Genomic DNA, 27463 nt, shown 5'->3' on the forward strand with positions numbered 1-27463 from the left:
CGGGTCTTTTTCTGTGTGGATTCAACTACCACTGATTGATGGGGTAGTTGTGGCTTTTGGAATCCTGGAGTATGTTGGACAAGATATGTTGCATCTGTCTTCCTATTCATCGACAGGACAGTGCAGAGATGCTCCCATAGACGATGTTGGAGGTCCAAGAGTACCTCGTGGACGGGAATAGCCATAATTTTTCTGGGAGCATCCACAAATTGGAGGACCTCTAACATTTTATGACATATGTCCTCTTCTGTGACCAGATCAAAGGGGATTGTCTCTGACATTTCCTTTATAAAATTTGCAAAGGAGAGGTCTTCTGGGGGAAACCATCTCCTTTCCTCCAGAGGAGATGGTTCTGATAGTATGTCCTCTGTAGAAGAGTCTGTGTCAACATCCTCCCATGGGTCATACGGGGTCTCTGGCTGATCACGAGGGAGGGAAAAAGGCTGGTACTGTAGGACGTGTTGTCATCAACGGATCCCTCGATGGCTTCGATGGAGGAAGTGGTGGCACCAATGAAGACTTCAGCGGCATCGATGGTATAGAGGGGAATCGTGGGCGTCTCAGTCCCGAGAGCCCCGATGGACCAGGAATCTGTTCCGGCATCGGTGGATGCGGTGCTGGAAGAGGACTGGATTCCGTGCCTTTGTCTTCTGAGGACCCCGGAATGGGTATCGGGGGTTTCAGAGACTCAATATGTTGTTGTGGCATCGATGGTCCAGGCTGGGTCGGAAGGGCACTGATGAGTGTGTCGAGGCTGTCAAGCAGCGGTGTAAATATCGATGGCTCCGGTGTCTGTGCCGGTATAGGAGCTGGCATCGCTGTTGTAGGTTTGAGGGCATCCAGGACCGCCTGTCGGACCAGTATGTCCAACTCCTCCCTGGAGGCTGCCATCTGTAACAGCTGCAAGGGGAGGCAGGCTAGGCGCAACTGGCGCATCCACAGGTGTCTGTGGAGGCCTCAGTACCCGGCATTGATATCGGTGGGGATCGCCTCGGTTTCTCGGGTAGGGAGGAAATTGGAGGCTCTTTCACCCGTTTCCTCTTCGCAGTCGGCTCGATAGCCATCGAGGCCGATGCGGTGTTGCTGCCGGCACCAGGAATGGAATCGCATCGGTGCCAATATTTCCCTCTGTGCTCGGTCCGGTCTTTGCATCGTCTTCCTCGGTGCCGGAGAGATACCTTATAGATGGTGTGCCTGTGATGGATGGTCACCCTGCCCTGGTGCTTCCAGCGAGGTTTGTCAATGGATTTTTTCGATGTTCCTGCCGGTGACGATTGGGTGGATGTCAATGGAGTTATCTTGATTTTAAAAAGGGACTCAGTCTTGTCCAAGCGGGCCTGTCTGCCCTTCATGGTCATTTGGGCACAACTTGGGCAGCGACTAACGTCTTGTGATGAGCCAAGGCACAGGACACAGACATCATGTGGGTCGGTAATCGACATGATACGGGGACACTCCGAATATTTTCTAAAACCCGTTGCCATGATAGAGAAAAAGGGGGCCGCAAAAACGGTCGATGGCCTGCAAACACCGAGGAAAGGGGAGCAGGAACCAAATGGAGATAGAGTTTTACTCACCGAGCGATGAAAAACAATATCGCAATGGGAGACCCCTATGAGGGACATTTTTAATGAAGTAATCTTCAAATTTTTTTCCATGAGGAAATATTGTGAGAGAATTCTCACAGAGCTCCTAACCGCGAGGCAAACTGCAGCATGGAAAAAAAAAAAAAAAGAGAGATTGAAGGGAGACCCCTGTGGCTACAGGGATTATGGCATGCTGGGTATGCTCAGTGTGCCAGTCAAAAGTTCTAGAAACTTCGACAGAAAAGCTTTCCGTGATAGGGATCTGTCCAGTGACATCACCCATATGTGAGGACTACCATCCTGCTTGTCCTGGGAGAACACCTGTTACAGGTAAGCAACTCTGGTTTAACTAATTTATTGATTTGCTTTTTCATATTAAGGTTTTCATCTAGCTGGATACCTAAATCCAGTACTTGATTTGAGGGAGTAATTTGGAAAGCATCCAAGTCTAGAACCAGAGGTTTAACTATAGAAGAGTTTCTATTTAACCAAATGATTTCAGTCTTATTAGGGTTTAATGTTAGCTTAAGTTGAGATAGTTCTTGCTGTATTGCTTTCATATAGATTGATAGTGTTGATGCTGTATGTTCGAATAATTTAGAGAATGGAATGTAAAACTGTATGCCATCAGCATACAAGAAGAAAGAAATTCCTAGTTCCGAGAGAGCTAAACCTTGAGGGATACCTGTATCAATGTGGAAAATTTCAACATGGAAAGTATCAGATATGTGATTGCCCAATTTGTCTTGGAATGACCTATTAGATAAAAAGGAAGAGAGCCATCTGAGAATACTATCGTCGACCTCAGTGTTGCTCAGCTGATGGCATAACAAGGTACGGTCCACAGTGTCAAAGACAGCAGTTAAATCGATTAGCACAAGAAGATAAGTCATCCAAATCAAAACCTCGTAACACAGGGTCCATTAAGGAAAGGAGTAAAGTCTCAGTTGAACGATGTTTCCTAAATCTAAATTGATTTGGGAAAAGAATATCTTGGTCTTCTAAATGATTCACAAGTTGGGATAACACAGCTTTTTCAAGAACTTTTAAGAGAAAAGACAGACTGGATATGGGACGATAGTTGTCCCAATCATCGATTCTACTGGTTTTATTTTTCAGAATTGGCTTTATCACAGCTTGTTTTAACCCAGATGGAACAATTCTTTCTGAGAGAGAAAGATTAATTAAGGTTGTGATTGTCTGAGTAATAACAGCATACTTGTTTCAAGGAACTGGCTGGAATTGGATCACATGGGTGAATAGCAGGATTAATTTTAGCAATAATTTGATTAATTTCAAGATTGGTTACTCTGTCAAGAGTTGTCTTTTAAACAGCCTATAGGAATCTTCAGGGGCTCTTGTGAGAACAGACAAGGAAATGATTTATCAACCTATTCATTTTATTTAAAAAATGTAGCATATTCATTGCAAGCAGCCTTTGAAAGGTTATAATTTCTCAAGAAGGAAGATGACGGGTTCTTAACTAAATGTTTACCATCAAAGAGTAATTAAGAATTAAATATTACTCCATGAATCTGTTTAGCATAGTAATCTTTTTTTTTTTTTTTTAGCTTTATTAGTTAATGCACAGTATTTTGTTAGGAGAAATCTATATTTTCCTAGGGATTCCGAAAATGGACATTTCCGCCAGTGTCTCTCTAATTTTCTACGGTTCTGTTTAGTGCTTCAAATTATCACTGTACCATGGCTTCTTATGTTTAATGAGAAGTGGGCCAAAGTCATGACAGACCAGTGGGTCCTAAGCGTGATAAGAGACGGTTACATGTTAGAATTCTCTTGTCCACTTCGAGACTTGTTTGTGGTTTCTCCTTGTGCTCCACTCAGCAAATGGAAAGTGGTCCAAGAAACCGTGGATTGGTTACAGAGGCTGGGAGCTATCGTTTCCATGCCTACAGTGGAGCAAAGAACAGGAAGGTTTTCCATATATTTCGTGGTGCCAAAAAAAAAAAAAAAAAGAGAGAGATCACGTACATAGCAATCCGCCCAGATTACCAACAATTTGAGGTTCATGGTCCTCGGGAAGCATTTTCAGCTGTGTGCCCTTCCTTTCGGTCTAGCAACGGCTCCATGTACGTTTACTGAGGTGATGATGGTTGTGGCGGTGGCACTCAGAAAGAAGGGCGTACTGGTTTACCTGTATCTGGATGACTGGCTCATTTGGGCAAAGTTGAAAGCCCTCTGCAGACACGCAGTATGTCAGGTCTTGCTGCAGTTGAGGTCTCTAGGCTGGGTGGTGAACCTGGCAAAATGTCAACTCACCCTGTCTCAGGTTCCAGAGTTCTTAGGAGCAGGTATGCAAGCTTTGGATGCTGCGGTGCCCATGGTCTGGGACTACCTTCAAGTTCAGAAGCTGCTCTCTGAACACCTGTAGGGTGTACTGAATCGCTCACAGCTCCAAAAGGTCATCTGGAACTATGATTCCTGTGCAGACCAAAGCCCTTGGGTGTGGAGGCCCACAACATGTGCCCCCCCCACCCCGTCCGGGATGCGTTAGTGGTGAGGATAGCCTGGGGTTGAAGGCTCCAAAAGGGGCATCCCCACTCCAGATTGGAGGGAGTTGCCCACCACTGGAGAGACTGCTGCAACAGTTTCGTGACTAGAACACAAGCACACAGGTCCTGAGTAGCTTGATACCACTGAGAACGCAACGTCCACTGTGCATGTGCAACCGAGCCAGGGAAGTGACATGCACCGTCGCTGCCCTATGGCCCAACAAGTAAAGGAATTGGTGAACCGAGTCTTGTGAGCAGTTGGAGATCTGTCGAGCGAGAGCCGCAAGGGTCTCTGCCCTGTCTCAAGGCAAAAAAGTTTTCGCCTGGACATTGTCCAGACGAGCCCCAATGAAGTCCAGTTGTAATGAGGGCTGGAGATAGGATTTTGGGTAGTTGATCAGAAATCCCAAGGTCTCCAGGATTTTGATTGTAATGCGCATGGCGTCCTGTGCCCCTTATCTGGAGTTGCTCTTGACAAGCCAATCCATCAAGGTATGGGGAAATTGTGAATCCACCGCCTTCGAAGATGGGCTCCGACAACTGCCAGACATTTGGTGAAAACGCAGAGTGCAGATGCTAGGCCAAAGGGCAGAACTCGATACTGATAGTGGTTCCTGTCAGCTAGGAATCGTAGGTACTGCCGATCCCTCTGAAAGATGGGGATATGGGCATATATGTCTTTTAGATCGAGGGAACAGAGCCAGTCTCCTGCTTTGAGAAGGGGGATCAACGTGCCCAGCGAAACCATTTTGAACTTTTCCTTCATCAAAAAATGGTTTACGGCTCTCAAGTCCAGAATGGGTCAGAGGCCACCCGTTTTCTTGGGGATTAGAAAATACCTGGAATAGAACCCCTCTCCCTGCTGGCTGGGTGTAACGGGTTTGACCACTCGAGCCAGTACGAGGGCGGAAAGCCCTCCATCCAAAGTATCTGTGAATCCCCCACTGCCTGCCACTGGGGATACAGAAGTGAGCAGGGTAGAAGCCGCTGGAAGTGCAACTGGTAACCCTAATGCATGATGGACAGGACCCAAAGGCCCGACATAATCGAGGTCCATCAATCTGTGAAAAATCGGAGGGACCCTACCTGATATGAGAAGCAAAAAACTGAGAAAGTTTGCATCTGTTGTGAGGACCAGTCAGATCTGAGAGGACAGGGATACACTCAGATGATCTTCCTGTAGCCACCACTGGAGCTAAGAGCATACGTATCTTATAGTTTTGTTGATTATATATATATATATATTTATCTCTCTCTAATTGTTTCTTAGTTTAAATTCTGTACTGTCTTCCATTGCCCAGGTTTTACGCTCCCTGTTTAATGTAACTTTACTTTCTACCTTGATGTTAATTGGTTTCCCCTCAGTTACATTGTAAACCGGTACGATAAGACCTAGTCTTGAGCATCGGTATAGTAAAAGAAATTAAATAAATAAATAAATAAATAAATAAATACTCCCATCGGTAAGTGGAGGTGAACTGAATAGTTTTGAGACTGCGGGTTCCAAAGTGACAGTAGTGAGCGCTGAAGTGGTCGTGTGTCTGCCCTCACCCACGGCACTACTTCCAGGGTTGCCGCCATCAAACTGAGAACTTGGAGATAGCAAAATTGCTTATCTTGTAATAGGTGTTATCCCAGGACAGCAGGATGTAGTCCTCACATATGGACTCACATATGGGTGATGTCCTGGATGGAGCCCTATCACGGAAAACTTTGTCAAAGTTTCTAAAAACGTTTGACTGGCACACTGAACCCACTGAGCATGCCCAGCATGCCATGATCCCTTGAGCCCCAGGGGTCTCCCTTCAATCTCGTGTATAGCAATAAGCATTAGCAAAAATAAAATAATAAGACATATCGGACCCAACTCCGTGGGGTGGCGGGTGGGTTTTGTGAGGACTACATCCTGCTGTCCTGGGATAACACCTATTACAAGGTAAGCAATTTTGCTTTATCCCAGGAAAAGCAGGATGCTAGTCCTCACATATGGGTGATTAGCAAGCTACAGGCTGAGTCATTTTGTAGTGGACCAACAGCAATTAGAGTGCTATTGGGAAAAAAAATTGAGGCAGCCTAAAATCACAGCAGGTTGGATGCAGAAGGAGATGGGATTATGCTAGAAACAAGTTCTTTAAGACAGATTGTCCGTAGGCTGAATTTTGTTGTCCTTTGTCCAAACAGTAATGAGCTGCAAAGGTGTGAAGAGAACGCCATGTTGCAGCTTTACAAATGTCAGCTATTGGCACTGAACGATAGTGTGCTACTGAGGTTGCCCATTGCTTTTACTGAGTGCTCCATTACTCGCCCTTGGAGAGGAAGGCCTGCTTTTTCATAGCAGAACTCTATACATTCTGCTAACCAGTTGGAGAGAGTTTGTTTGCCCACTGCTTTACCTGGATTGTTCTTATCATAAGAAACAAAAAGTTGAGTGGATTTTCTATGACTGCAGTGCGATCTAGGTAATATGCAAGTGCACATTTACAGTCCAAGGTGTGTAAAACCCTCTCACCCTGGTGAGAGTGAGGTCTTGGGAAGAATGTTGGCAAGACTATGAACTGATTCAAGTGGAAATCCGTAACTACTTTGGGAAGGAATTTACGATGAGTATGGAGTACCACTCGGTCACATAAGAACCTTGTATAGGAGGAATAGCCTAGTGGTTAGAGCAGTGGACTATGAACCAGGAGACCAGGGTTCAAGTCCTGCTGTCGCTCCTTGTGACCTTGGGCAAGTCACTTTACCCTCCATTGCCTCAGGTACACACTTACGGGTCGATCCTGTAAGGCCGCGGTAATAACAGTGCGGCAGTGTCAGGCGCACCCTTCCTCCCCGCACGCACAGTTCTCTTCACTAACTCCCCGATACTCTCCTCTAATCGCATGCAAATGCATGCCGCGGCTTTAAAGCGGTAGGGAAGGGTTATGCCCGCGTAACCCATTTTACTGTATAGGCGCTTAATACAGCGCCTATACAGTAACCGGGTGCGCTGGTACCTGTCATTTCAAATGACATTTGAAATGACAGGCACCATGAAGTGAAAAAAAAAAAATACCAAAAATATGTAAAAACCTGAGTGTTCAAAAAAAAAAAAAAATTTTTAAATACCTGTCGGAGGGCCGCGTGGGTCCAGGCGGCTGGCGGCGGGAGCCGGGTGGTCGCGTGTTTAATCTAGGCCGCGGGCGGGTGGGCGCCTGTTCCAGGCGGCGGCGGCGGGGGCGGGTGGACACGCGTTAGTTCGAGACGGCCGGCGGGCGGGCGGCGGCGGGTGGTCGCGTGTTAAATCTAGGCCGGGTCGCACAGGCGCGCATTCATTCATCCAGGCGGAGGAGCCGGCGGCGAAAGCTGCCGGCTCCGCCTGAATGAATGCCTTGAGTGACTGCTGTGACTGCCTTGAGTGCTGAATCGCAGGGGTCGCACAGGCGCGCATTCATTCACTGCCGGTGGGGACTGCCCCGGCAGCCCCCACCGGCAGTGAATGAATGCGACCCCTGCGATTCGGCGCTCAAGGCAGTCACATGCCATGACGTCACGGCATGTGACTGCCTTGAGCGCCGAATCGCAGGGGTCGCACAGGCGCGCATTCATTCACTGCCGGTGGGGGCTGCCGGAGAGGCAGCCCCCACCGGCAGTGAATGAATGCGCGCCTGTGCGGACCCAGCCTAGATTTAACACGCGACCACCCGCCGCCCACCGGCCGTCTCGAACTAACGCGTGTCCCCCCGCTGCCGCTGCCGCCTGGAACAGGCGCCCACCCGCCCGCGGCCTAGATTTAACACGCGACCACCCGGCTCCCGCCGGCCGCCTGGACCCACGCGGCCCTCCGACAGGTATTTAAAAATTTTTATTTTTTTTTCTGACAGGTTTTGTGTGTCCCACATCATTACATTTTCTCGATCATCTCTGTATCGCTTTTTTTTTTTATTGTGTTTTGTTTTTGAGTGTCTTAAGCGGTGTCGATGGATTTATTACTAGACTCACAGTCCTAACTCCTACTAGGGGGAGGCGGTAAACTAACACGTTACGGCCGCGGCAAAACAGTGCGTTACTAATGAGATAACCTGAGCGCGCGTTACGGTATCGGAGGGGAATAGCTAATTCCTTCATTATACAGCTAATTCGTTCATTTACATGCCGGGTGGGGAAGGGTTACGCGTCTGTTTTAAGAAGCGCTACGGACGCGCGAAACTGGAGACTGTATTGCTGGTTTGCCTTACGCGTCCGAATTGTGCGCAGGGAGCTCGTTACAGACGAGAAATCTTCAACTGAATGTTACTGTATCGAGCTGTTAGATTGTAAGCCCTCTGGGGATAGAAAAATACCTACAGTACCTGAATGTAAACCGGTGTGATATCTCAATTGAGATCGAATGTCGGTATATAAAATAATAAATAAATAAATAAATAAAAATAAAAAAAATAAATAAGTGCTTGTAACTCACTAACCCTTCTAGCAGATGTAATAGCTACTAAGAAGAGAACTTTCCATGTAAGAAATTTAATATCACAGGAATCCATGGGTTCAAAAGGAGAACGCATGAGTCTTGTTAGTACTACATTAAGGTCCCATTCTGTGACTGGTGGCCATAACGGGGGTTTAAGGTGAATTAAACCTCTCATAAACCTATTGACAAGGGGTTGCGCTGATATCGGTGCATCCCCTATTGTACGATGGTAAGCTCAGATAACACTTAGATGTACACTTACTGACTAGGTCTGAAGACCAGAGTCTGAAAGGTGCCAGAGATACTCTAATAAAGATGTTATGGGGCAGGAAAAGGGGTCAATACTTTTCTGTGCACACCACGTGGTGAATCTTTTCCACTTCGAACTGTAGTTTTTTCATGTGGAAGGCTTACGTGAAGCTACAAGCACTTGAGAGACATTAGTTGAAAGATTGAGCGGTTGCAAGATCAAGCTTTCAACATCCAGGCTGTTAGAGATAGGGATTGAAGGTTGGGATGGCGCAACCTGCCCTGATCCTGAATTATGAGAGTGGGAGCTGTACCCAGGTGAATCGGGTTCCTGATCGAGAGGTCCAGAAGCATGGGGAACCACATTTGTTGAGGCCAATACGGGGCTATGTGTATCATGATCTCTTGTCCTGTTGTAGCTTCACTAGAATCTTGGTTATTAGCGGTATCAAGGGATACGTATAGAGAAGACCTGAATTCCAGGGGTGAGCAAAGGCGTCCCTGGCTAACTGATTTCTCTGTTTGTGCAGGGAGCAAAAGTTGTCCACTTTGTGATTCAGTTCGGATGCAAAGAGGTCCATCATTGGTTGACCCCAACGTTGAAATATCCTGGTCGCTACTAAGGGATCCAAGGACCACTTGTGAGGTTGGAATTGACGACCGAGATGGTCTGCCACTACGTTGTGAATGCCTGCCAGATAAGTGGCCCGGAGAAACATGGAATGTCAGGACCCAGTCCCAAATCTGTGCGGCTTCTTGACAAAGGAGATACGAGCCCATACCTCCCTGTTTGTTCAGGTACCACATGGCAACTGTGTTGTCCATTAGTATCAGAACAGTCTTGTGTGAAAGGCAGCCCTTGAACGCATGTAGAGCAGTGATTCTCAACCTTTTTTCGGCTGGGACACACCTGACAGATGGTTCTCACGTGCGTGACACACTGAACATGTGACTGTTACGTGGCAAAATGTAAATATACATTCTGCATCCTCAGGAACCCCGTCGACCCCCAAAAATGGGTGCAGAGCAGAACTAGGGCATTACCCGTACAACTCGCCATACAAAAAAAGATATTCTGGATCTGATGACATCTCAGTAAAAGAAAAACAAACTCTCTTTACTGGTAAGCACAATAACCCTCCTTATGAAAAGACTGTAATTTACCACTACAAATATTTAACCAGGCCCTAAACACTAATACACCTCCTATTGGGAAAACAGAGCCAGCCAAGCTGCTACAGATACCCACTTAAAAATAATTGTAAAACTATACTAATAAATGTTACAAAACAGCTGAACAGAATAACATCCAACAATTAAAAACTCATAAAATTATTAAAAATTGTCTAAATATCAATAAAATATTTCAAAACAGCAGACATCACATAATACCCAATAATTAAAATGGCAGTCAATCAAGAAAAATAAACTTAAAAAGCAGCCTTTATTTACCCCTCTTCAGCAACTCTCCTACTCCTTTTCCTTGCAGGCCAATAGCACTCACCAGAAGCAGCAGTGGCTGATGAAGCTCTGTTCTCACAGTCCTCTTCCTTAAGGCCCACAACCAGTCACAAGCAGTCTCTGTCTCACACAGACCAGTAACTTCCCTAACAAGTATCTCTTCCTCACACACACACACACCAGTCACCTCCCTGACCAATCTCTGTCTCTCTCTCTCACACACACAAACCAGTCACTTCCTTGACCAGTCTGTCTCCCACACACACCCACACACTGGTCACCTCCCTGACCAGTCTGTCACACACCCACACACCAGTCACCTCCCTGACCAGTCTCTCTCAATCACACACATGCTCTATCACTTAAATACAAGCTCACACATACTCTGTCACTTACAACCACACACACTGCCACTCATGCACCCATTGTACCACACACACACACTGCCACTCATGCACCCATTGTACCACACACACACACACACAAGCTCTCACTCATGCACCCAGGCACCCATTGTACCACACACACACTGCCACTCATGCACCCATTGTACCACACACAAGCTCTCACATGCACCCAGGCACCCATTCTACCACACACACAAAGCTGCCACTCACCACCCAGGCACCCATTCTACCACAGGCACACAAGCTCTCACTCATGCACCCAGGCATGCATTCTAACACACACACACACACACACACACACAAAGCTGTCACTCACGCACCCAGGCATGCATTCTAAACACACGCACACACACAAAGCTGCCATTCACGCACCCAGGCACCCATTCTACCACGCACACACACAGCAAGCTCCCACTCATGCACCCATTCCACCACACACACACACATAGCAAGCTCCCACTCATGCACCCATTCTACCACACGCACACAAGCTCTCACTCATGCACCCAGGCACCCATTCTACCACACACACACACTGCCACTCATGCACCCATTGTACCACACACACAAGCTCTCACTCATGCACCCAGGCACCCATTCTACCACACACACACACAAAGCTGCCACTCACCACCCAGGCACCCATTCTACCACACACACACACACAAAGCTGCCACTCACCACCCAGGCACCCATTCTACCACAGGCACACAAGCTCTCACTCATGCACCCAGGCATGCATTCTAAACACACACACACAAAGCTGCCACTCACGCACCCAGGCATGCATTCTAAACACACACACGCACACACACAAAGCTGCCACTCACGCACCTAGGCACCCATTCTACTACACAAACACACACACAGCAAGCTCCCACTCATGCACCCATTCTACCACACGCACACAAGCTCACATGGAGCCTCTTCTCATTGTTTGGCCCAATAAGCCTGGCCTCCACTTCTCAGCCGCCTCTGGCCTGACCTCTGGCGGCGTGCAACGTCTCTCCAGCCACCTCCCGCGGTGTGCAACATCTCTCTAGCCACCTCCCACGGTGCGCAGGGTCTCTCTGCTCTTCAGCTGCCGGCAGCGGAGTGCAGCGTCTCTTCGTTCTTCGGCCCTGCCGGTGGCAGCGCACAGGTCTCTCCGCTCTTCAGCCGCCGGCAGCAGCACGCAGCATCTCTTCATTCTTCGGCCCCACCGCCGGCAGCACAGGTCTCTCCACTCTTCAGCTGCCGCGAGCGGCGCGCAAGTCTCTCCACTCTTCAGCCGCATGCAGCGGCGTGCAGCGACTTTTCATTCTTCGGCCCCGCCGGTGGCAGCACAGATTTCTCTTCAGCCTCCGGCAACAGCGCGCAGCATCTCTTCATTCTTCGGCTCCGCCGGCCTGGCGTCCAGCGGTGGCGCGCAGAGTCTCTCCATTCTTCAGCCCCGCCCCTAAGGAGAAGGGAAGCACAAGCGGGGCAGTGGAACACCGGGAGCCACGACACACTGGTGTGTACGCGACCCACCGGTTGAGAACCACTGATGTAGAGCATAACATATAGCTCGAAGCTCCAGGAAATTGATATGAAATGTTGCTTCGAGTTTTGTCCAAGTACCTTTAGTTTGGAGATTGTCTGTGTGAGCTCCCCAACCTAAGGTGGATGCATCTATAGTTAAAGTTACTTGCAGAACTGGTTGTTGGAAAGGTAGGCCTTTGCGCAAGTTGTTCTTGTTCGCCCACCAGAGGAGAGATGAACGTAGTTGGTGGTTTATTTGAACTGGGGATGACAGCAGTTGAATGGCTTGTATCCACTTATCTTAATGTCCATTGGGTTATTCTCATGGCTAATCTGGCCATAGGAGTGACAAACTGTGGAGGCCATGTGGCCAAGCAGAGTTAGAAACTGATGTGCTGTCGCCTGTTCCTTTAAGCGCAGAGAGTTTGCTAATGAGGAGAGTGTCTCCGCCCGGTCTTCCGGGAGGAAGGCTCTTGATATTATGGTGTTCAACTCTGCTAAGATAAATTGCAGTAAGTGAGATGGGATGAGTTGGGATTTTTGGTAGTTGATTAGAAATCCCAGCGAGTGGAGCAGATTGACTGAGCCTGAGAGAAGCGAGAGCTCCTTGCTGTGCTTGGCTTCTGATGAGCCAGTCGTCTAGGTAAGGAAAAACGTGTACACTTTCCTTGTGCAAATGAGCTGCTGCTACTGCTAGGCACTTTGTGAATACTCAGGGTGCGGAGATAAGTCCAAATGGCAGAACCCGGTATTGGAAATGCTGATGACCCACCAGGAAACGCAGAAACTTGCGATGAGGAGGGAATATTGGCATGTGAGCTTAAGCGTCTTGCACAGGGGTGGGCAATTCCGGTCCTCGAGGGCTGCAAACCAGTCGGGTTTTCAGGATATCCTTAATGAATATGCATGAGAGAGACCTGCATACACACTGCCTCAGTTGTATGCAAATCTATTTCATGCATATTCATTAGGGGTATCCTGAAAACCCGACTGGTTTGCAGCCCTCGAGGACCGGACTTGCCCACCCCTGGTCTTGCAGATTCAGAGAACTGACCCAGTCTCCTGTTTGAAGAAGGGGAAGCACGGTGCCTAAGGAGACCATTCTGAACTTCTCTTTCCGTAGAAATTTGTTGAGATTTCGGAGGTGTAGGAGGGATGTAGGTCTCCTGTTTTCTTTGGAATGAGGAAATAAGAGTAGAATCCTCTGCCCTACTGAGGTCGAGGAACTGGTTCCACGGCCCTGGCTCTCAGAAGGGTGGATAATTCTGCTTGCAGAAGAGTGATATGATCCTTGTGTATCCAAAGAGATTTTGGTGGGGAGTCTTTTGGTACTGTGAGAAAATTCAGATAGTAACCTTGTGTTATAATTGAAAGCACCCATTGATCTGTTGTGATGTTTGACCAATGGGGCTGGAAGAGAGAGACCCGACCTTCCACTGGTAACTCTGGGTTTGGGTTGGTGGAGTGGCTGCAGTCCTCTGGCTGGTTTTCAAAAGCCTGATGCTGGGCCTGTTTGAGGAGGAGGTTGAGGCCTAGAAGCTCTCGGTTGTCTAGGCTGGGTTCTTTGCACTGGTCTGGACGCTCTACCATGGGGTGCTGGTGAATAGTACCTACGTGGTCTATAGTAGGACTTTCTGGTGTCCTTCCGTGCTATGCAACGTGGAGCAGAGGAAGTATCTTGTGGGATAGTAGACAGTTGACGCAGAGTTTCAAAGTGTTCTTTGAGCCGAGCTACTGCGCCCTGAACTCGTGTTCCAAAAAGGTTATCACCAACACAAGGCAGATCTGCTAGCTTCTCTTGAACTTCAGGCCTGAGGTCAGAAGCTTTGAGCCAGGCCCAACGACGTGCACTGATACCAGTTGCAGCTACCCTTGAAGAGGTCTCAAAACTGTCATATGCAGCATGGACCTCGTTCTTGCCTGCTTCCAAACCTTTGTGAATGATGTCATTTACTGAGTCCTGATACTGTTGAGGCAAAGTCTCAGATAATTGTTGCATCTGTTTCCAAAGGTTGCGCTGATACTGCATTATATATAGTTGATATGACGCTATCCTGGAAACAAGCATTGAGCCTTGAAAGACTTTTCTGCCTAGAGTGTCTAAGAACTTTTTTTCTTTGCCAGGCAGAGTTGATGAATGAGGGCGTATTCTCTTTGATTTTTTCTGGGCGGATTCTACCACCACAGATTGGTGTGGAAGTTGGGCCCTCTGATAACTAGGGATGTGCTACACCAGATAGGTGTTATCCATCCTTTTGTTAACCAGTGGTACTGAGCATGGGTGTTCCCATAGCCTGCGTTGCAGGTCTACTAGGTCTTCATGTACCAGAATTGCTAGTACCTCCTTAGGAGGGTCCACAAACTGTAGAATCTCTAAGGTCTTTTGTCTGGTATCTTCTTCTGACACTACTTGAAAGGGAATAGTGTCAGCCATGTCCTTTACAAAACTGGTAAAAGATAAGTCCTCTGGGGGTGACGGCTCAGACAGGATGTCCTCTGAAGAGGTGTCAGTGTCTCAGTCATCCCAAGAGTCTGACGGAGGGCGCCTTGGAGGAGAAGTATGAGGAGGCATCGATGGGGAAAAGAACGGCATCGATGGAGATACCGGGATTCTCGGCCGAGAAAGTCCGGAGGGCCCTGGCATGGGTTCAGAAGGCAGAGAAGCCCCTGAGATAGGAATCGGAGTGATAGGCTGCACTGGAAGAGTTCCGGTCAGGGCATCGAGCTTCGACATCAGTGGCTGTAATAGTGAAAAGTCCGGTACCGGTATCGGAACAGGCACCGGCATCGGTGACGGCACGGGTTCCAGCGGTGTCGATGGACAAAGATCCCAGAGAGCTTCTTTCACTGCCTGGCGGATAAATCTGTCCAGTTCCTCCCTTATAGCTGGTGAGGTCAGAGCAGCTATAGGTGGTGGCAGAGAAGGCGTCATCGGCACTTCCACAGGACCCTGTGGTGGCTCAATGCCAGACACCTTTGCAGGTGGGGAACAGCTCGGAGTAGTAGGCCTCGATGGCTCTTGTAGACGAAGCCTCTTCGGCTATGGCTCTCTCGGCAACAGTAAGGCTTCTGGCGTCTAAGTCCGTCGATGCCTATGATGATGCTTTTTATTTATTTATTTATTTATTTAAATGCTTTTAAAATATACCGACATTCATAGGACATATCATGCCGGTTCACAATCAACATTGTAAAGGAGGAAGAGGAAGTTACAAATAACAGGGAGGGGGGAGGTGGAGCAGTGAAGGAAAAAGGAGAGGATGGGGGTCAGGTGACAGTAAGCGCAGAAGTTGCGGGAAGGAGAAAGGTAGTGAAGTGCTAGGGGAGAGAGAAATTGATAGGAACTGTGTTAAAAAACTGAGAATAAAAAATTAACAAATTTACAAAATCAGCAATTCCCTAGGATGCATCAACGGATTAGAAGGGGTAAGGGAATTGGAAGTGGCAGTGGAGGGGGTTTAGGTCTGATTGGAGTCAGGGTATGCTTGTAAGAAAAGCCAGGTTTTGATGCCTTTTTTGAAGTTGGGTAAGGAAGGTTCAAGGCGGAGATACGTGGGAAGAGAGTTCCAGAGGGAGGGGCCGGCTATGGTAAAGGCTCTCTCTCTAGTAGTTGAGTGGTGTGCTATTTTGAGGGGTGGGATGTGTAAAGTGCCCGCCGTGGAGGCTCTGGATGGACGATTGGATGTACGGAAACGTGGTGTTTCCTTGAGCCATTCGTGGTCATTTTTGTGAAGCATGTTATGGAGTATTGTAAGGGTTTTGTATTTTATACGGAAAGGGATGGGGAGCCAATGCAGTTCTTTATGTTTATGTTCCGTGGTTTTTTCAAGCCCGGATGTCTATTTCACCGATGCCGCAGACGGAGTCAGTGATAGCCGGTCTCCGGAGGCGATGTTTGCAAACGACTAATCTTTTAGACGCTCCAGCCAGAGACGACTGAGTTGACGTCTATGGTATAAGCTGTATATGGAAGAGATGTTCCATCTTTTCTTGTCGGGCCCTCCTGCCCTTGGCGGTCATTTCAGCACACTGAGGGCAGGAAGAAACATCTTGCGACTCTCCCAAGCACAGACCCCTCTATGTGCGGGTCGGTGATCAACATTGTGCGAGGGCACTTCAGGCATTTTTTGAAGCCCGTGGTCATGATGAAAGCCGGACAGCTGTTGACGGCCTTCTGACCAAAAAATTATTTTAACCCAGATCAAAATGGGAAAAATTGTACTCACCGGCCAGTGGAGTAGGGAGATCCTATTTAGGGGATGAAATGAGAGATTTTTTAAACTTTTTTTCTCACAGTAGATGTGTGAGGAATCACACAGGGCTCCTTCACCTCGATGCTAACTGCAGCACGGAAAAACGAAGACTGAAGGGAGACCCCTGTGACTCGAGGGATCATGGCATGCTGGGCTCAGTGTGCCAGTCAAAAGTTTCTAGAAACTTTGACAGAAAGTTTTCCGTGATAGGGCACCATCCAGTGACGTCCCTCATATGTGAGTCCATATGTGAGGACTAGCATCCTGCTTGTCCTGGGTTAAAGCTCTACACAGATGGGTGTATCGTGCTCATCAAATGACGCACTTGGGACATCAACTTCCTTATCCGCATGGTCAGAAGGGGCAAGTAAGGTAGTGGACTGTAGCTGTACAAAGGCTTGAAGGCCCTGGAAAAATTCCACCCAAAAGAAGGCAGCTAGGTCCATGCCTAGCCCAGGAGGTATTGGGATAGGTACTGCTGAATTTCCCTCTCCCACAGATGACCCAATCCCAGGGGTACTCCGATCGGGGGTACTTCCAGTTAAGGCTGTGGCTAACCTATCATCTGAAAGGGAGGAGCCAAGCTTAGCAAAATGCAGGAAGGCCACCTCTCCCTGGGCTTCCTCACAGTTCTGATATAACAGCAAATGCACTGTGCGTACCGACGTTCTATGGAGGGCAATATGGCATGCACAAAGACACGTACAAGATGACACCGTTGCAGCCTACCAAGCCTAAAGCAGGGCCTAGCACATCGGGTGGCCCGCTCAACCCACTCGGAAGCCCACTTCCCCTTACTCCAACGGGATCAGAAACGACGTCGGTAAGGCACGCTGAGCAAGGAGACCAGAGGAAGTCTTACTAAAACCCCTCCAAATGTCTCTGAATCAGGAGGTAAATTTTTTTTTTTTTAAACTTACCTGGGCTCAGCGCTTATTGGCCGAGTAAAGAGATGGTCTCTAGCTGCGGGAGGCAAGGGCTTTGGCCATCACCACCGCACTCTGCTTCCTGTACCCGCTGCCTTTCAGCTGCTTAAGCAGCTAAGTCCACGCCAGGAACCAGCTACTGAACCAAGGCACACCTCTGAGGGATCTTGGAAATTGCCTCAGGAATTCTCAACTTGGGGGGGGGGAGGGGGCCATTAGGTATCGCCACAGGAGAGTGGGGCTCAATTTTTGTCTCCAATTTAAATGTAGAATTTCTACTTCCAAAAAGTACAAAAATCCCCATAGGGAGAAGAACATCACCATCTGCTGGAGATGGAGAAATACTGAAGGGCTGGGGTCACTGCAGGGTGTATCTAAGGTGACGTCAGCTTTGAAATCAGATTCCATCTCCATCTGCTAAAAGGGGAGCATAACCCTTGGTCCTGAGTCCATCTGCCTACATGCTAGGAAACTGTCTTGTGAATAACTGCTGACATCAAGGCATCAACCTTTAGAATCTGAAATAAGCTATTTTTAAATCTGAAGGCAGAAGGTAAAGTTTGTTATGCTCTTCTTACCTCTCAGCCTCCATTCTAGAGATTCCCATTCCTCCTCCACCATGCCCTTAAGCTCTTTGTGAAGACAGAAACAAGAGATGGTCTTCTAGACCTCTCCTGAATAGGATCCCTGTCAGGGACCTCCTCGACCTTAAAGTCTGACATGCAGCAAGAGGCTACCACCCAAGTAAAGTAGGAAGCAAGCTCCTCTTTCCTGAATATCTTAATCACAGACGAGTCCTCTCCTTTCAAAGACAACTACCCCGCCTCTGACTCCAGTGGACTCCGTGTTAGTCTTCTCCAGTTTCCCCCACTAAGGGAGGCAAAATCGTAATCAAAACTCCAGGGCTTCCCTAGATAACATTGGGTATTTGGGGCAGAACCACCCTTCAAAAGGTTAACTGCTTGAAATCGAGGGACCAGGGACCACTGAGACTCTTCACCCACTACTCACTAGACCTCTGTATGGCACAAAGTACCTGCTGCATGATCTTCAATACTTCTGTTAAGATTCTCCTGGAACTGACCCAAGGAAATCCCCATGAGGGACCAAAATAAGGGGCCTAACTGAATCAGAAGAATTCCTTCTGAAATGGATCCAGAGACAGGCCAAATAGAGAATCTAAAACGTTGGCTATTCCTGCCTGAAATTGATCCCCAGAAGCAGGCAGAAGCTGCAGTTTCCACCTCATTTCCCCTTTTCCCCACTGGGGGCCGAGCTACAGGAGAGGCAGCAGGAACCTGAAGTGTTCGAAACATGATGGCCCTTATCTGTCATGCTTCTCTCTCCTCCCCTGCCCCCACAAGCAAAGACACCCTAAAGCAGTGGTTCTCAACCTTTTTCCCCCAACATGACACACCTGACTCACAAGGCTCAAATGTGAGACACATTGCTCATTACAATCCATGGTGGAAATAAAAAAAAAAAAAAGGCCCAGTATTATTGTTAAGAATGACACAAGGGAATGCTAAGTATGGCCTCTGAACAGAAATTATATAAATAGTAAACCTCCCATACTAGAACAGCACCATCTTCCAGCAATCAAACAGTAATTACTTAAGGAAAGGCAACACTGAAAATATTACACCAGGCCTTAAAACATCAATACTCCTATTAGGAAAACGTAACAAGCCAGGCTGCTATAGAGCCCTACACAGAAACTACAGGCCAGCAGAAAACCTCACCTAAATCACATTTGCTGACCCTCACCTAACAAAGAATAAAGAGACTATAAAGCATAAATAGAAACATGCAAAATAAAACTGAACTGGAAACCGCAAAAAGCCAGAGACACTGTATGCAGCGCAATAAAGGAAAAAGAAAAACACCACCAGTCCTAATAAAACAAATCAAGAAATATAAAATCTATAGCAGTAAAACATAATAAACAGATTTCAAAACAGCTAATGAATGGAATGTCCAATAATTAAAAACTCATAAGAAATATCCAGACACTAATAAAATATTTCAAATCAGCAGACACAAAGACCCAATAATTAAAAATAAGGATAAGAAAATGCTCTGTTCTCCATACCTGGGAATGTTTGATTTCCAGGTGCCGTGATATTAATGTGAATTAACAGGAGAAGGGGAGGGGGGAGAGTTTGCTTGCAACTTTCTCCTTTTTCTAAGTCACATAGGCTCTCAATCACACACAGATACACATGCATGCTCTCTCACTCTCACTGTCAATCACATTTCCACATGTTCTCTCATACTTACACACAAGCTTTCAATCACACACATACATGCTTTCTCTCACACACATAGGTTCTCGATCACAGTTACGTACATGCTGTTTCTCACACACAGACAGGCTCTTAATCATACACACTCTTTCACACAAACAGGTTCTCAATCACACATTTACATATGCTCTCTCTCACTTACATGCATACTCTCATACACACAAACACACAGAGTCTCAAACACACATGCTCACTCACTCTCTCTCCCTCCACCGAAGAACTGCAGCAGCAGCCGCCGCCTCCTCCTCCTCCTGTTCCAACCCTCGTGGTCTTGAGAAAGGAGTCCCATCATTGCTTCTCTTTTCACTCTGGACCAATGCTACACGCACTTATAACTTAGCATGGTCTCTTCTTCCTGTATGCTGCACAACACTTCCTCTTCTGGGCCATAGGGGTGGGAAGAAGAGACCATGCTGCTAGTGCCGTGATGAGGTTACTGGAAAAGTTGTGTTCTGTCGCCATATGCTGGCAGGGTAGTATAAACCCATATATCCGGGCTGGTCTAGCAGGATAAGGAAGGGGGTCCCTTGGCAAAGACCCAATGTGGTGAGGATGAAGAATCATGGCATGCAGAGATGGCAAAGCGAGGCATGGGTGCAAAACTTCTCTTGTAACAGCCTCCTTGGTTCTTACCTACATACAAGCTCGCCGTCCATTGCATCCTGCTCATCTGTGCTTGCAAATGAAACTCTGCCACCAATCACTGCTCCAATTATATACACCAGCCACGTCAAGCGACCTGCAAGCACAGCGAGCTCATTAAAATGCAGGCATGTTCAATTCGCCACAGAAGATGTTACCTGCCTAGACACAGAACATCATGAAATCCTGAAACACCAAAGCCAGACATAAAAATGCCCATGAAACAAACTGTGCTCTTACAGGATGAGACAAGTCGATGCATACCCACCCAATGTAGATGGGTAGACTAGATATGCTGAATGATCTTTTTCTGCTGATACATGGGACAGAACAATTCAAATTCTATGAGAGGAGACAAGCTAACATAACCAGGGCTGGTGCTTCCATTAGGCAAACTAGGAAGTCACCTAGAGCACAACAATTTTGGGGGTGGCAAAATCCTGCCAGCGCAAGGCCAGAAAGCTGCTGTGTAAGAGCCAATACCAACAAACCGGGAATGCTGTGCTGGTGCCACAGTTGCCGGTAGGAGGGAGAACTGTGCTGGAGCTGCCAACCATAGATACATTGGGGGAAGTGGGTACATAAACAAAGGTTTGCCTAGGGCACCAAATATCCTGCACAGGCCCTGAACATAACACTGTTCTTCTCATCCTACTTTATATTTGGTTGTAACTGGGTGGAGTGGGCATGGTGGTACTTTCACTGGGCTCACCTTCTTGTACAGCAATGTCCATTGCACTAGAGCTGGCTGTCTGTAACAATTCCTGGTATGACTGGGCTGACTGGTCAAAGAGCTGCACCAGGAGGGCACACGTCTTCTCGTACTCACAGCGGCCAATGGTGGACAGTTGGTCTAACTGTTGCTGGACCAAACCTGTATCATCCAGGGGGTCTTCCAGGCCATCCCTACAAAGAGTGGGAAAGGAAAACTGGTTCTTACCCGCAAATTTTCGTTCCTGAAGTACCATGGATCAGTCCAGTCAAGTGGGTTTATGCATCCCTACCAACAGATGGAGGCAGAGAATAAAAACTTGAGGCACTGCTACATAACCGAGAGTATCACCTGCAGTCCCCTCAGTATTGACCTGTACCCAAGCCAAGTTGTCTACCTTAATAAACTCCAATATACCTGGGGTGAACAGATGATTAAAGGTTGGAGCCTCCTGAAAAAAACTAGACCCCCTTAACCTGACAGAACACACATTTGAAACTATGTACACTTCTCATTACTCTGAATATATCCCTATCAGCTCAGCAACATCCAGAAGTGAAGAAGTCTTTCAAAAAATGGGGACGGGTCTCTGGACTGATCCGTGGTACTTAAAGAACAAAAATTAGCAAGTAAGAACCAATTTTCCTTTCCTATTCGTACACTGGATCAATCCAGACAAGTGAAATGTACCCAAACCCCTCTATTCTGGGCGGGAACTCGAAAGACCCATGTGCAACACACTTTCCCCAAAAGACACCTCCTCCGCCACACACCTAAGCGGTAAATGTTTGGGTAAAAGTGTGAGGCGAAGACCACATTGTCGCATGAAAAACGTTCTGTGGAGAAAACAGACACTCCACCCATGAGATTGCCTACGACCTAGTGGAATGCGCTCTCAACCCCTCTGACACTGACCGGCCCTTACAGATGTAAGCCGAAGCTATCGTCTCTTTCAGCCATCATGCAATAGTGCCCTTAGGCGCCTTGTTTCCCCTTCTTAGCACAGGATAAAAGATGTTCAGATCTCCAAAAGGCTTTTGTCGCCTTAAGATATCGCAAAGAATTCTGTGCCCATCCAGCAAGTGAAGCCCCGTCGCCATAGAAGCATTCGCAAACAAATTCGGAAAGGCCGGTAACTCAATCACTAGGTTAAAGTGAAAGGAGGAAACCACCCTAGGTAAAAAAAACCAAAAAAAACCCACCTAAGTTCAGATTCCATCCTGGACAAATCTTCTGAACGGGAGGACGCAAACACTTTGCCCCTTTGAGGAAACGAACCACATTCGGGGGAGATGCCAGCAGTCTTCCCTAAATCCTACCTCGAAGGGAACCTAAGATTACCACCTGAACCCGAAGGGAATTATAGGCAAAACCAGACACAAAAAACCCCTAGAATCTGTGGAATGTCCACTTTCAAAGGCTGCACCTTGTTCTGTAAACACCAAGATTCAAAGACTCTCCACACTCGGACATAAGTCAAAGTCATGGAAGGCTGCCTTGCCTGAAGCAAAAATCGCAATCACAGGCTCCAAATAATGTTTCAAGCGGAGCTATCACTATCAAAAGCCAAGCTGCTAGACAGAAGTGATTCTCCCGGTCACAAAATACAGGTCCCTGCTGCAACACCTCTGACAGATGGGCCAATTGAATGGAACTGTCCACCGCCAAACAAAGAAGGTCCGCAAACACGGCCGGCATGGTCACTCGGGAGCCACCGAATCACCCTGCCTAGATGAAGCTCGATGAACCGTCACACTTGACCTATGAGAGGCCACGGTGGAAACACGTATAGCAACAGGTGTATCAGCCACAGGTGAACGAGAGCATCAATGCCCTTCAAGCCGATCTCCCTTCTGCGACTAAAAAAAAAAAAAAAAATTCGATCCATTTTCATATTTCCTGAAGTCGCCATGAGGCCCACCGCTGATCTGCCCTGCTTGGCCTGAATCAAGGAGACGAGGAAGTCCGCCTGCAGGTGGCACTCTCTTATGTAGCAGTGTCCAATATTTTTGTTCTCAGACTCCATCTGCTGGTAGGGATACATAACCCACTGGTCTGGAATGATCTGAGTATGTACAGGAAAGCAAAATTGCTTACCTTGTAATAGGTGTTTTCCCAGGACAGCAGGATGTAGTCCTCACAGATGGGTGACGTCACTAACAGAGCCCTAGTGCAGGAAAACTTTCTGTCAAAGTTTCTAGAAACTTTTGACTGGCCCTGTGAGGCCACTGAGCTTTCCCAGCATGCCATGATATTCTCTGCCACAGGGGTCTCTCTTCAGTCTCGTATGTAGCAATAAGTTTTAGCAAAAATAAAATAATAAAAGGTATGAGACCCAACTCCGCGGGGTGGCGGGTGGGTTTCGTGAGGACTACATCCTGCTGTCCTGGGATAACACCTAATACAAGGTAAGCAATTTTGCTTTATCCCAGGACAAGTCCTCACAGATGGGTGATTAGCAAGCTAGAGGCAGAGTCATTTTGTAGTGAAGCAACACTGAAGTAGTGTTGTTGAAATGAGGTAGCCGAAGATCACAACAGGTTGGTTGTAGGAGGAGTTGGGATTAGACTGGAAACAAGTTCTTTAAGACAGATTGTCTATAGGCTGAATCTTGTCGTCCTTCTTTGTCCAAACAGTAGTGAGCTGCAAATGAGTGAAGAGAACTCCATGTTGCTGCTTTACAGATGTCAAGGATTGGCACTGAACGATAGTGTGCTACTGAGGTTGACATTGCTCTTACTGAATATGTGCCTTTACTCGCCCTTGGAGAGGAAGGCCTGCTTTTTCATAGCAAAACTGTATGCAATCTGCTAATCAGTTAGATAGAGTATGTTTACCCACTGCTTTACCCGGTTTGTTTGGATCATAAGAAACAAACAGTTGAGTAGATTTCCTATGGACTGCCATGCGGTCTAAGTAAAAAGCTAGCGCACGTTTACAGTCCAAGGTGTGTAAGGCTCTTTCTCCTTGATGAGAATGAGGCCTTGGAAAGAATGTTGGTAAAACTATGGATTGGTTCAAGTGGAATTCCGTAACTACCTTGGGAAGGAATTTTGGATATGTTCGGAGAACTACTCTGTCATGAAGGAATTTTGTGTAAGGTGAGTATGTGACAAGTGCTTGTAACTCACTAACCCTTCTAGCAGATGTAATTGCTATGAGGAAGATAGTTTTCCATGTGAAAAATTTAAGATCACAGGAATTCATGGGTTTCAAAGGGAGAACGCATGAGTCTTGTTAAGACCAAATTCAGGTCCCATTCTGTGACAGGTGGCCGAATTGGTGGATTAAGGTGAGTTAAATCTTGAATGATAAAAGGAATGATAAAGGGAATGGAACAGCTCCCCTACGAGGAAAGACTAAAGAGGTTAGGGCTGATCAACTTGGAGAAGAGACGGCTGAGGGGGGATATGATAGAGATGTTTAAAATCATGAGAGATCTAGAATGGGTAGATGTGAATCAGTTTTTTACTCTTTCGGATAATAGAAAGACAAGGGGGCACTCCATGAAGTTAGCATGTGGCACATTTAAAACTAATCGGAGAAAATTCTTTCACTCAACGCACAATTAAACTCTGGAATTTGTTGCCAGAAGATGTGGTTAGTGCAGTTAGTATAGTTGTGTTTAAAAAAGGATTGGATAAGTTCTTGGAGGAAAAGTCCATTACCTGCTATTAAGTTGACTTAGAAAATAGCCACTGCTATTACTAGCAACGGTAACATGGAATAGACTTAGTTTTTGGGTACTTGCCAGGTTCTTATGGCCTGGATTGGCCACTGTTGGAAACAGGATGCTGGGCTTGATGGACCCTTGGTCTGACCCAGTATGGCATGTTATGTTCTTTTCTCATGAACCTAGTGACGAGAGGTTGCGTGGATATAGGTGCATCTCCCAGCTTGTTATGGTAAGCTGAGATTGCACTTAAATGTACCCTAACAGATGAAATCTGAAGACCAGAGTCTGAAAGATGACATAAATAGTCTAATAGAGAAGTTGTGGGGCAGGCGAAAGGATATATACTTTTTTGCCTACACCACAAAGTAAACCTCTTCCATTTTGAAGAATAGTTCTTTCGTGTGAAAGGTTTGCGTGAAGCTAGAAGTACTTGAGATACCTTGGATGAAAGATTGAGTGGTGTAAAATTAAGTTTTCAACATCCATGCTGTCAGGGAGAGGGATTGCAGGTTGGGATGGCGCAACCAACCCTGATCCTGAGTTATGAGAGTGGGAGCTACACCCAAGCGAATTGGATTCCTGATAGAGATGGCTAGAAGTGTGGGAAACCATACTTGTCGAGGCCAATACGGGGCTATGAGTATCATAGAGCCCTTGTCCTGTTGTAGCTTCACTAGAGTTTTGGTTATGAGCGGTATCGGAGGATACGCGTATAGAAGGCCTGAGTTCCAAGGGCGAGCAAAGGCGTCCTTGGCTAGCTGGTTTTTCTGTTTGTGTAGAGAACAGAACTTGTCCACTTTGTGATTCAGGTGTGATGCAAAGAGGTCTATTGTTGGATGACCCCAAAGTTGAAAGATCCTGGTCGCTACTGAGGGATCCAGGGACCATTCGTGTGGTTGAAATTGACGACTGAGTTGATCTGCCACTACGTTGTGGATTCTTGCCAGATAAATGGCCTGGAGAAACATTGAGTGTGTTAGGGCCCAGGCCCAAATCTGTGCAGCTTCTTGACAAAGGAGATACAAGCCCGTACCTCCCTGTTTGTTGATGTACCATATGGCTACTGTATTGTTTGTTTGAATTAGAACAGTCTTGTGTGAAAGGCAGTCCTTGAACGCATGCAGCACATAATGTATAGCTTGAAGCTCCAGGAAATTTATTTGGAATGTTGCTTCGAGGTTTGTCCAAGTCCCCTGGGTTTGGAGATTGTCTATGTGAGCTCCCCAACCCAAGGTGGATGCATCTGTAGTTAAAGTTATCTGTGGGATTGGTTGCTGAAAAGGTAGGCCTTTGCACAAGTTGTCCATGTTTGTCCGCCAAAGTAGAGATAATCTGCGTTGGTGGGTCACTTGAATTGGATAATGTAGAGGTTGAATGGCTTGGATCCATTGTGATCTTAAAGTCCATTGGGTAACTCATGGTGAGCCGTGCCACAGGAGTGACGAACTGTGGAGGCCATATTGCCTAGTAAGGTTAGAAACTGATGAGCTGTCGCTTGTTTCTGTGAGTAAATGGATTTTGCCAGGAGGGAAAGAGTCTTTGCCAGATCTTTGGGTAGAAAGGCTCTTGATAGGAGAGTGTTCAAGTCTGCACCTTTGAATTGAAGTGGCTGAGATGGCGTAAGGTGGGATTTTTGATAGTTGATGAGAAAACCCATGGAGTGAAGTAGAGAAATCATTCGACTGAGAGAAGTGAGAGCTCCTTGTTGAGATTGACTTCTGACGAGCCAGTCATCTAGATATGGAAAAACATGGACACTGTTTGTGCAAGTGTCCTGCTATTACTGCCAGACATTTTGTGAATACTCTGGGAGCAGAGGCTAGTCCGAATGGTAGAACTCTGTATTGGAAATGTTGATGGCCCACCATGAAGCGCAGGTACTTGTGATGAGGAGGGAATATTGGAATGTGAGCGTAAGCGTCTTGAAGATCCAGAGAACAAAGCCAATCTCCTGTTTGAAGAAGTGGAAACATGGTGCCTAGAGAAACCATCCTGAACTTTTCCTTCTTCAGAAATTTGTTGAGATTTCTGAGATCTAGGATGGGACGTAGGCCTCCGGTTTTCTTTGAAATGAGGAAATTACGGGAGTAGAATCCTCTGCCCTGCTGAGTCCAGGGCACTAGCTGTACAGCCCTGGCTCTCAGAAGGATGGATAATTCTGCTTGTAGATGAATTAGCTAAGAATCTTGTTGTGGGAAGAAACTCTGTGGAGATTCTGGTGGAAATGAGAGGAAATTGAGTTTGTAACTTCGAGAGACTATGGAGAGTACCCATTGGTCTGATGTTATCCTTAGCCAATGTTTGTGAAAATAGGATACTCTTCCTCCTACTGGTCTGGTCGAGGATTTAGGAGATGGGTTTGTTCTCTGGTGTGTATTTCAAAAACCCGCAGCTGGTCCTGTTTCTGGAGGAGGTTGCGGGCGAATAGCTCTCGGTTGTCTGGCCTGGGAACGTTGTTGCGGCCTAGTCGACCTGCCCCTAGAGGCTTGGGGGTAGTATGGGCGTCTGGTTTCTCTCCTAGGTGGTCGAACAGGCTGTGTAGAGGGGTCTTGTGGAACCTGTGACAACTGACGAAAGGTCTCTGTATGTTCTTTTAGTTGTTGCGCGGCATCTTGGACCTTTTCGCCAAAAGTTATCCCCCACACATGGCAAGTCAACAAGTTTATCCTGGACCTCAGGCCTGAGGTCCGAGGCCTTAAGCCATGCCCATTGACTAGCGGTGATTCCAGCAGCTGCTGTTCTGGAAGCCATTTCAAAATTGTCGTAGCCCGCCCTCACTTCATGTTTT

General features: G+C 47.1%; 1 protein-coding gene across 3 annotated transcripts in view; it reads right to left on the reverse strand.

Moving 5' to 3' along the window:
- XPO7 (exportin 7) overlaps window positions 1-27463 on the reverse strand; it is a 314334-nt gene that overhangs the window by 150369 nt on the left and 136502 nt on the right. For all 3 annotated transcript variants that reach the window (XR_003857049.1, XM_029603861.1, XM_029603860.1), the window contains 2 exons: window positions 21000-21193; window positions 20279-20384 (listed from right to left, as the gene is read on the reverse strand). Coding sequence is in view for 2 of the 3 variants with exons in the window: in XM_029603861.1 (XP_029459721.1) it covers window positions 20279-20384; window positions 21000-21193 (300 nt within the window). In the remaining variant the exon portion in view is untranslated. The remainder of the gene's footprint in view (window positions 1-20278; window positions 20385-20999; window positions 21194-27463) is intronic.

This window comes from Rhinatrema bivittatum, chromosome 5 (assembly GCF_901001135.1).
Source record: "Rhinatrema bivittatum chromosome 5, aRhiBiv1.1, whole genome shotgun sequence".
NCBI classification, from domain to species: Eukaryota; Metazoa; Chordata; class Amphibia; order Gymnophiona; family Rhinatrematidae; genus Rhinatrema; species Rhinatrema bivittatum.